This window comes from Rutilus rutilus, assembly GCF_951802725.1.
Source record: "Rutilus rutilus genome assembly, chromosome: 14".
NCBI lineage: Eukaryota > Metazoa > Chordata > Actinopteri > Cypriniformes > Leuciscidae > Rutilus > Rutilus rutilus.
In genome coordinates this window covers 8,057,290-8,068,112 of record NC_140219.1, presented here as the reverse complement: position 1 = coordinate 8,068,112, position 10,823 = coordinate 8,057,290, and the positions used below count along the sequence as shown (strand labels likewise).

Here is a 10,823-nt window from a genome sequence, read left to right as displayed (position 1 = left end):
ACAGTAAACTGTGGCAAGAGTTTTTATTTTATTGAAACATCTTCTGCTAAGCATACAGGTCACATAGCAAACTGTTTTTGCAGATAATTCATAAAAAGCCAAATCAAGGGGACAACTTTATATAATATTTCAACTGATATAATTTGACTGCTATTGCTACGAAATGAAAAAGACAGTCAAATACTTGATTACAAAGATGTGTAAATGACAACAATCCAAGTTGTGAATTGGCAACATGCTATTCTAAAAAAGAAAACAAAAAAACGCAGTGCTTAACAAATAATAATAAAAAAAAATGTTTTACAGTGATAAAGTATCCAACCGTCCAAGAGTTTTTCAGGGGCCCTGTGGATGGTTTTCAAGGAGCAACACACCTCCGTCTGAGGCCTGGGATTTTGCCCATAAAACTCTACCAACTACATCTTGCTTTGGTTATATATCCAAAAATTCAATATTGCACTTAATGCACTAAAGGCAATTTATTTCTATAACTTTTCTCTAACCGTTTTTTTCTCCTTTTTAGACAATGACATGGCACATTTAAAGGTTTGTGACAACAACATTCACACATAAAAAACAACAAAAGAAAGTCAGTCGATATCAGTTGAAAGTCATATGATTAGATAGACTTTGGATAAACATTTTTGATGCAGATAAAAAATTTGATATGGAAGGGAATGTTTTACAGAGAAAAGACAAGACATTCGTTCTTATGATGGTAAATAAGATCTACATATCTGAGAAATGAATTAAAATGCTCAAATTGATTGTCTGAGGCACTGAAGAGCAAGTAAAGAACACAAATATGTACAGTTTATATACAGACAAAAGCAACAAAATCTTTGGACTGAGGATGAAATTGAAGCATTACCAGAGAATTTTACAGAAAAAAAAAAAAAAAAAAAAATCTACAAAAGCAAGTGTAAAAATCTTTGAAAGCAAATATACAATGAAAGGAAATAACCTATACTATTCACACATTACAAAACTACACACTACTTTCCTCAAAAGGCAGAGCAGCCTAATCAAAGAAAGACCTCTAGGAAGTGTACAGAAATGTTTTTGTGTTTAAATGAAATGTTCAGCTTATGTGAAACAGAGCCTCAAAGGTAAGATTATGGTTAGTTGTCAAGTGCTCTCTAAACTGTAAAAGGGAACAAAGAAACAGTTGAATACAATGCCATTAGCCAGCTTTAAACACACTCCGTCTCTTGCTGCCCAGAGATGGAGGCGCTTCAGTGGAGTGGAACAGCACAAAGACGCTGAAAACCCCATTATCTTCAGGGCTATTCAGTGCTGGACCACCTGGGTCTGGCTAATCTGAGCTCTCTGCAGGGATGGAGGGACAAAGTTTACTTGCTTTCAGAGCAGCCCTCCTTTTTTGTTGTCCGAGTAGTGTGACAAAAAAAGACGCGGGAAAAAACGATGACCATTTCGTCATGGCGCACATGACTCAGGATCCTACCACAAGTTTACAATGGATTGTAATCTCGAATTGAAGGAATACTATGGTAAGAAATGTATTAGTTTGACATTTCATGTTGCATCATGTCATGGCAAGCTAAAAACTAGAAAGCATTGATGTGGGCGTCTGTCATGAGCCGTAAAGCCAACAAGAATAGACAGGAACCACATTTTCTTTTACAACCTGAACAAGCTTTGTTCAGTTCAGAAGTCTCTAAGAACCTCATAAACTGCCTTGGACACAAACAAAGATACTCCTCACTTGTCACCCTGAGCTGCCCCCTCCAGGTAGTACACATTTACTAAATGGCGGTTCAAGTGGCGACGGTAGTCCATCTCTAAAGAGAATGTACGGTCACAGAAGATACACGTGTGACTGAGCAGTTTGGTTGAAGATGGGAGCTCTTCTGTTGGAGTCTCTGGAAGTTTCTCTCCACTCTCGGTGGCAGCAGCCAGTCCGTTAAGACCAGAGTCGTAGCTTCCTTCAGAGGCACTATCGCTGATGTCACTTCCCCCATCATTACTGTGGATACCCTCGTCATCCTCTGCATCCGTGGATTTGTGACCAGGCGGACCAGGAAGTTCGAGAGATGAGCTGAAAACAGGCTGCTGTTGGCTGAAACCTGGAGAGCTCTCGCTGTCAGTAGGTGACGGCATCTCACTTCCACTGTCTACTTCTGGAATTTCTTTTGGTTCATGTGAGATCTTGTTCTCGGTTTCTTTAGGTTGTTCTGAGGGAGGATCTTGGGGTTGGAACGAGACTGTGGGTTCCTCTGAAACAGCAGCGGTCTCCTTGTGATTTATATCACCTTGATTGGTCACATCAGTAGGTGTCTGCTCGTCTGGTTGGGTAAGCACCTTCAGTGTTTCTGTGGTGAGCCCTGGAGGGCTTAGCTTCTCTGGGACTTCATTGGTCTTCTCGGTTTCAATGACACAACTCTCAGGTTTGTTTGTACTTGCCTCAGCATTCTTGGTTTTGCTCTTCATGGCCTGTAGAACCTCAGGTATGGTGCGATTTCTCTCAGGAGCACCAGAACTTGTTGATGGCTTGGCTTTATCTTTCTTCGTGCGCTTGACCCGCTTTGAAGGGCAGGTTGGTTCTGAAGAATCAGTCGCTAGTGCATCCATGTTCTCTGCTTTTCTTTTGATTGGTTTAGTCCTGCCTTCTTTCATTGCCTCTTTACTCTGGCTATCACTGTTGACCTTTGACAATTTTGTCTGCCTCTTGCATGGCTTCTTGGTTGGAGATTTCCTGCAATCCTTTGCACTTTCTTTCTCTTCGGTCTCCTTCACTTTATCATTCAGCAATCTGTTTTCCTTTTGTAGCCGCTCTCTTTCTTCCTTGTCTTTGTGCTGCTGCTGTTTATCTACAAGGCCTTTTTCCACTCTTTCTTTGTCCAAATCCAACCTTTGCTCTTCAACAATGGGTTGAGGTTTTGCAATAACTTCATTGGCGGCCTCCTTTAACGGCTTCTCTTTCTTAGAACGACCTTTCATTACTTTCTCCACAGATTTGATTGATTTCTCTACCTTCTTCAACTCCTTTTTATTAACTTGTTTGTTATTGCAGCCCTCTGTCTGTGTCGAGGCAATGTCCATAACTTTCACCAAAGTCTTTCCTTTAACCTTCTTACCGGTTTTGTCTTTCCCCTCATTTTTCGCCATGGCCTTTTTCTCTGCAGTTTTCTCGCTGGGTTGCTGGCTTGGCTTTCCAGATTTTTCTTTCACAGTGATATCAAGATTTTTCTTCGAGGTCTTGCCAGTCAGCTCAGTCTCCACAGCAGAGGTGGGTTTACTAGATTTCTTAATGGAGAGGTTGATGGGGCCTGATTCAACGTCATCCAATTCTCCCAAATGCTTTTCTTCACTTCGCCTTGCTCCAGCCTGTTCTGTCGCAAGCTCATTTGGCGAAACATCATCGCCGTCAGTCCTTTTGACACGCAGTCTTACCTTTGACACGTCCATCGAGATATCAGTGCATCCTGGGTGTCTGGACTTGATGTGATACTGTAAGTTGCACTTCTTGGACGCAGCATACTTGCAGACTGGACAAAGAAACTGGCGAGGGTTGACATGGAGCTCAACATGCTTTTTAAAGTTGCTGCGGTCGGCTGTCTTGTATTGGCAGTAAGGGCAGCTTAGGGGCTTGGGTCCATTGTGGACCTGTCTGGCATGGCGAGTCACCTCGTGCTGGTTGGCTGCCAGGTAGCTGCAGTTGTCACATTTGAAAGGCCTCTCACCTATTGTGGACAGACCATAAGGAGAAGGTCAAGACAGAACAATCAGTCTTTTATTTCAACATTTTGAGAGAAACACAGACGCAAGTCTCATGCGGGGAATACAGATAAAAGACGGGCAAACACATCACAATACGGAATCACATTCTAATTCACTCTGTATACCACAAACCGTGTACCATTTTATCCAAAGCCATCTGGCTCCACGGAGAGCAACAAAAGAGAGAAACATCATTGACAAGATCAAAACACAAGCCTTGATTAACAGCACATTTGCTTTGTCCCAAAACCCAGAGAACTCCCTCACAAATCTACACAATTTCCATGACTAAGATTTAATTCACATGATTTTTCCCAAACATGGAAACCACAGTTTTAAATCCTACACAATACTTTTCAGAGAATGCATCCCAGAATGCACTGTGACAGGTTCAATGAAAAAACCAATCCAAGATGAATTGCCAATTGTGTCAAATGATTAAAAATGTATTTATCAACAATACTTATTTTTATAAATATGAATCAGTGTAATTAAAATGACTTAGCTAATTTCTAATATTTGTAATTGATAGATTTGTGCATTCTGTGTATTTTTATTCTATTAAAATAAACTGTTAGCTGTTATTGGCTAAATCTATTGAAATTTATTGGAACAAGGCAGCTCAGAAGGTTTTGGAACAGAGTTATTAAATCAAAATTTGAACTGGAATTTAACAAACTAGCTTATAAATCCTAAAATATAACTATATACACCCTAGATCAATTTTAGAACAAGAATGTTTCAAAAGACTCACCTGAATGGGTTCTCATGTGTCTGGTCAGATGAGTTTTTTGGGAACTGGAGTACTCACAGTATATGCACTGGAACGGACGCTCACCTAAAAGAAGAATCACATCAAATCAAGTGTTTGATTTTTCATACATTTCTGATAATATAAAAGGACACTGAAACGTGAACTCAAAACCTTTCGATTTTAAACGCACCAGTGTGGGTCCGGATGTGCTGTATGTAGTTATTTTTGCGGTCAGAAAAATATGAACACTGGTTGCAAGTGAAAAGCTTGCTGGGAAAGTGGTTCCTCAGATGTTTCTTCCAGTGGTACTGACTGATGGTGGTATAAGCACAAATGGTGCACTTGAAAACTCTCTGATCTTCACCCTCCTTAGTATGATGTTTAAGGTGAGCCATGTAGTGGTCATAACGGTTGGTGTTGTATCCACAGCGCTCACAGCGGATCACACCTTTGGAGTTACTCAAACTTTCACTATTCTCTGGGTTCGGTGTCTGAGATCGTCCTGACTCACTGGCCAGATCGTCGTCAGAGTCAGCCGCACCATTTACCACATTCATTTTCTTGGCGCTGTGAATGCGGATATGGTGAATAAAGTCCTCCTCGTTCTCGGCCTGGTACTGGCAAGGTTTACAAAAGAAGGGCTTCTTCTTCTTTTTGTTGGATTCGAAGATGACGACCGGGGTACGCTTACGTTTTTCCGCCGGCGAGGACTCAGATGGGGCCTTTTCGGACGGGTTCGAGAGATCTTCTGCCCGCTCCATTTCAACTTGCTCCAGCGCTCTTTCTGTAACATCTGCCTCAACCCGAGTGGCCTGCTCAGCGTACGTGTCCTCGGACATCTCAGAATTGTCAAGGCTGTATCTGATAACACCCTCTTCCTCACTGTCAGAGTAGTTGTTGCATCCAACAGTCTTGAGTTCAACCATTTGTTTCTCTTCTGCATTGTAGTCTGAGGAAGACGCCTCTGATGATACCACTACGTTAGCGAGCATCACAAGCTGAGGGGCGGCCACATCATTCCGAGGCAGCTCAGGAAGGTCATGGCCCACCTCCGGTAGTGGGATGCCTCCAGGCATGAAGATACCAGCAGTAGCAGGATACACCATCTGAGCAGACATGCTCAACCAGCTGAAACGTAAATAGAAACACTGATTTTAGATAACACAATCAGAAAATACAATCAGTAACTTAATTGTAAAAATTGCATATTTGTATTTTTTATTCAAATTTTATTACAAAAAAAAAATGTGTATGTGAAATGAAAGAAGTTTGAAAAGGATGTGAGAACTGTGATCTTTTGAGAGCAAGTCATCTGACTATGACAAAACAAACACTGCGATTTCATTTAAGTTAAATAAGGGTCAATGAGAGTTGACCTTTCTGAGATGAGAGCCTTAGTTGAGCCATTATCTGATTGATTAATCAATGAAAAAGCAGATTGCTCCCAAACACTTTTAAAAAGAAGCAAACAAAGCTTAAATGAACACAAATCTATAAGAGCCAATAAATTACACTGTTCTTTCTTGTATGAAGTCCACTAAAATAAGAAGCTTTAACTCTGGGTTATTTTAGGGAATTACAGCAGACAAGTGTCTATGTTACAACAGCTCCAACAATCCCGACCATGTATGGTAACGTTCCTCAAAAGTAATGATTCAATTCTTACAGCATTACTTGTTTAAGATGCAATCTAGGACAATCATGAAATATATTCAGAGCAACAATAACAAAACACATCAATGTTTATTGATTTGCATTATTTCAATTAGAACTTTGTGAAGTAGCCTATAGTTTACTGTGCACTAGTAAACAAAATCATTTCCCCCCTAAAAACTTGCATTTCTGTGCACATTATGGAAAAGCTAAATCTATTAAAAACTGTGCAATTCAGACATTTATTTCAACCCAAAATATGAAATGTACTATAAAAAAAAGAAAAAAAAGAAATCTAGTTTAAAATGTTATAACCTACTATATATAGTAACTTAAAACAAAATACCATTAAAACGAATTACCATGTACGCAGGGTACTCAATGTTTTATACTATTACTCATGTAATAGTACAGCATTTCTAAATACTACAGGCTATAACTGATTACATACAATTACATGATACGTAACATTAAGAGACACTGTGTGTGTGTGTGTGTGTGTGTGTGTGTGTGTGTGTGTGTGTGTGTGTGTGTGTGTGTGTGTGTGAGAGAGAGAGAGAGAGAGAGAGAGAGAAAGAGAGGTTTAAAACACTCAATGCTACATACAAAATATGATTAAAAAAAAAAAGCTTTTTTGAGTGTTGACAAAACAAAAATCACTAAAACTTTCCAGTTAAAGTTTAATTAAATCTGTTCTATTGTAAAAAAAAAAAAAAAATGTGGTCATGACAAACAGAGTCATGCATGTGTGTGATGAGGGCCTGTGAGCTTTGCATGCTCAGAAATGTGTGTTCGGCCATTTTAAAACAGCACCACCAACTTCAGCCAGCGGAGGAGGAAAAAAATACAGACGATGTGTGAACTGAAGCAGCTTTACATGAAAGTTTACTGAGATCAACTCATTTAATCAGCAAAGCACTAAACGTTTAGTGCTAATATGGGCAATCGAGCTTTAAGTGAAAAGATACAGTGATTGTGTTCAATCAAAACAAGGAGTGAAAAACTTTGACCTTGTTGGACAGCTCCAAACACGACCCATCTGAATCAGACGAAGAACGAGCTCCACTTTACACGAAATGTTACAGGCATAACAATAAAAAAAATCACTCACTACATAAAGTCTAAAATCAAATGAAGTCGCATTTCACGGAAATATTGGTGATTTTCGAATAAACAAAACAAAGACACCAAAAAAGATGATGTGATTTACTGTAAAAGTGAAATGATTGTCATTTTTCGGCTTGAATAATAGTGGAGAATACAAATCTAGTCAATCTGACAGCAAAAGTTGCATTACGAATCTTCAATTAGAAGAAAAAAAATACTTTTCCGGAAACTGCATGCATGCAGCAACAACAACAGCACACACACAACCCGACAAAGTTACACTTTTTATTCAACATAGTCGATCGCAGATCATGGTGTGGTTTTTGTGTTTCATTTCTCATTACTTTTACGCATTTTTTCACTTTTAATTTGGTCAGCGTGAGTGTGTTAGCCGTGGTCCTGATCTGATCTCTCTCCGTGCTGAAATCAGCCCTGGACAGCGCCTCTCCCTTTCAATGCAACCCTCCATTTTCACTCCACTTACTCAAACTTAGTTGGGCTCGTGCGCGACACAAAACAACACAAAACCACACCCTAATGAGCACGAAACCCCACGGAACCAAGCCCGCGTACTCACCGGAGACGTTCACTCGTTGTTCGGCGATGTTCTTCCAGAAACAAGTTTCGGGAGAAGTTATTTCCAAACTCTCAAATCGGTCGAGGAAGTGCGCGAGACTCACGCATTCCAACACATCGCACTCGCGCAGCGATCGCTGGGGATGTGTGACGTCAGCGCGCTCGCTCACACAGGGGGCGCTCATGTTGCTCGAAGTTTGTTTTTGTAGTGTGGGCAGAGAGTGACAGACTGGTTTGAACAAATAAACGAAAATATGGCGAATATATTTTGAATGGGTCTGAACTGTATTGCAGTAGGTCAGCAGTGTACAAGGCAAGGTTACTTTTTGTGTTGGTATTTTTACAGAATGATATTAGGCAGCTGAACTCACAGGATTAATACAAGTGCTAGACAAACAACTAGTAAAGATAGGTGGGGGGTTCTGTTTATTTGACATGGATTTGTCCACACTTTTAACCCTTTTGGTGCTTTGGACACATTTTAACCATATTAAAAGTCGTGAAATGTATTTTAGAACAACTTAACTTATGTATTATTATGCTATTAGTTGAATAATATCTTACAGCTACAAATGTATTTTTAATGAATGATTATTGAATAAAAACATTGAGTGTTGTTGAGTGTCTGCATCATTCCTGGAGTGGAAATCTTGGTTGTGCTATAAGCAAGTGATCTACCAAGGCACTAAATGATGTTCTGTTATGGCTTTTAACAAGCTAAATCTAACTAAAGTAAACATGTTCAACAGGAGGATATCAGGGTTTGTTTGTCATTCATTCAGAAAGGACACTCTTTTCATGGCCTGCCCTGAAGTTTGCCGTTTTAAGGATTGATGACTCAGATGTGTGTTCAAAGAGAAGGGAACCTGACAGATTTAGGTAAGATTTTAGAATTGAATGTTACATTTGTATTTTGTTTATTTAAGGTCTTTTTACACAAAGATATAAAGAGCTTATAAGGTCCCAGCCAAGGCCAGTTAAAATGGAACAGGGTATAAAGTCTAAAGTTAGACCTTGATGCCAGCGCCCTCTGGGTGTGTGGGGACGTGTGTGTTGGAGTCACAGTGAACTTGAGAAAAGCATTCTGCTTTGCAGCACATGGGGAAAACATGATATCATGAGGATCTGAAAGGTATTTTTAAAGATGAAAATCAAGGTTAGCCGATTTACCATCTGAAACATCATTACAGTTTTTTTTTTTTCATTTCAGTCAACAATCTCTGAACTACACAGCAACAAACCTATACAATATTTTAGTCAAAAACGTCTTTCATCACTTTTGTCGGAATCAAACTTTGGCCTCAGATGACTCACAAAGCCTAACAAATACACAGACTTTGCAGATATCAATTCATAGCTTTGCATGCAACAAAAACCTCAAAAATTGGGATTCAGGAATGATTTTGCAGCTAAGTGTGTATTGCCATAATGAAAGAGTGCATATGCTACAGTAAAATACAACAAAGAGCTTTAGGTAAAATTACTTTTCATTGAAACGCACTAGAAAAGAAAAGTACCAAAGAACTGAATATGAACTTGGTATGCAACACAATACAGTATACTGTGAAATACAGTAAAAAATAAATGAATGAATAAATTCAGCATCCACTGCACATTCGGCCAGATTTCATTACAGTATACAATGTATAAAGGTTTCTTGGTCTTCTGACAAAAGACTTGCTCTATACCTCCCTTAGGCAGTCATCACTCAGTTCTGCAAAATATACTGTATATGTAAAAAAAAAAAAAAAAAAAATTTACAAATTTTTTTTTGACAATCATGAGTTTGAGGGAGTACATGTGCTATAGTTTACTGTGGTGAAATTTGCCTCATCTAAAGTACTGTTACTGTGTACTGTAATTATACTGTATGTGTAAGTAGTTATTATCCTGAGATTGCTTAACACAATTTCTAAAACTATATGTGGCTACATTTCTCGAAACACAAAACATGCACACAACATGCAAAATATCCCACATCTCTTGCAAAAGCAAACACTTCATTCAAAACTATTTTAACTCTTCTAAAAAATTGTGCTTTCGAACAGTAATTCTACACACAAACCATCTAATGATTAGCCATATACACGTCAAAAACACACGGATGTGAAGGTAAAACACTATTTTGTGTCTTTTGCTTTTTCAGTGTGCAGTGAAGTGCACAGGAGTTTGTCACACGTATGCGCACAACTACACACAGTATCTGCACAATTGATAAGCTTCACAGTTATTGAACTGAACTGAATCAACACTGAACTGACTTGAGCTGAATAATGACACTATTGACTTGTAGAGCTGCTTTTCAGGAGAATTTGAATTTGTTACTATTTTGTGAAGCCGTAATGAAACAATCTGAATTGTATAAAGCTCTATAGAAATAAAGATGACTTGTATGCATATTCAGTACATTTTTACAAAATAAACAGAAATGCAAGGGTGAAGAATGTATTTCTTTCTCAAAACAATGAGTTTTGATTTCTGAGTGATCAATTTATGTACAAGTGTTTTTTGTGGCATGGCAGTGTTTTCTAAATGAAACACAAGAGCAGTTATAGTTTTGCATGATGTGTCTAATGTAAAAAACATATTTTTTTTTTTTAGAGTTCTGCAAAACCTTTGTTTTATGTAAAACCACTTTTAGTGTGTAACCATGCTTAAAAAACTGTTATGTTTACTCATGGATAAATGTGTGCTACTTGAGTTCACATTGTGACACTTGAATTAATTTTAGGTTATTATGCGTTTATGTTTTCTGAATGAGAACATGGTTAAACCTGTATAAAATTAAGGCATTTTTGTGAAGAATTTTTGCAGAAATAATTAAGAAAATTGGAATGTGAATAAAAACAGGTGAAATGTGTGAAACGTTTTGAGAAATATGATAGGCGTATATATATTAGGCCTATATATGTTTTGATAAAAATGAATCAATTGTTTGGGAATTGTGACAAATAAATCCGTTATAGACAGTGTTACTTTGCAATCGGGAATA

At 38.4% G+C, this 10,823-nt stretch overlaps 1 protein-coding gene across 1 annotated transcript; it reads right to left on the bottom strand.

Annotated features, from left to right (window-relative positions):
• Positions 1 to 9: 9 nt before the first annotated feature.
• Positions 10 to 8,010, bottom strand: rest (RE1-silencing transcription factor). Its single transcript, XM_084429570.1, has 4 exons — positions 7,833 to 8,010; positions 4,686 to 5,623; positions 4,496 to 4,579; positions 10 to 3,704 (listed from the first exon to the last, which is right to left on the bottom strand). Exons 2-4 carry the CDS (start codon positions 5,611 to 5,613, stop codon positions 1,723 to 1,725), a joined length of 2,994 nt encoding a protein of 997 aa, XP_084285696.1. The 5' UTR covers positions 5,614 to 5,623; positions 7,833 to 8,010; the 3' UTR covers positions 10 to 1,722.
• Between the last annotated feature and the right edge of the window lie 2,813 nt (positions 8,011 to 10,823).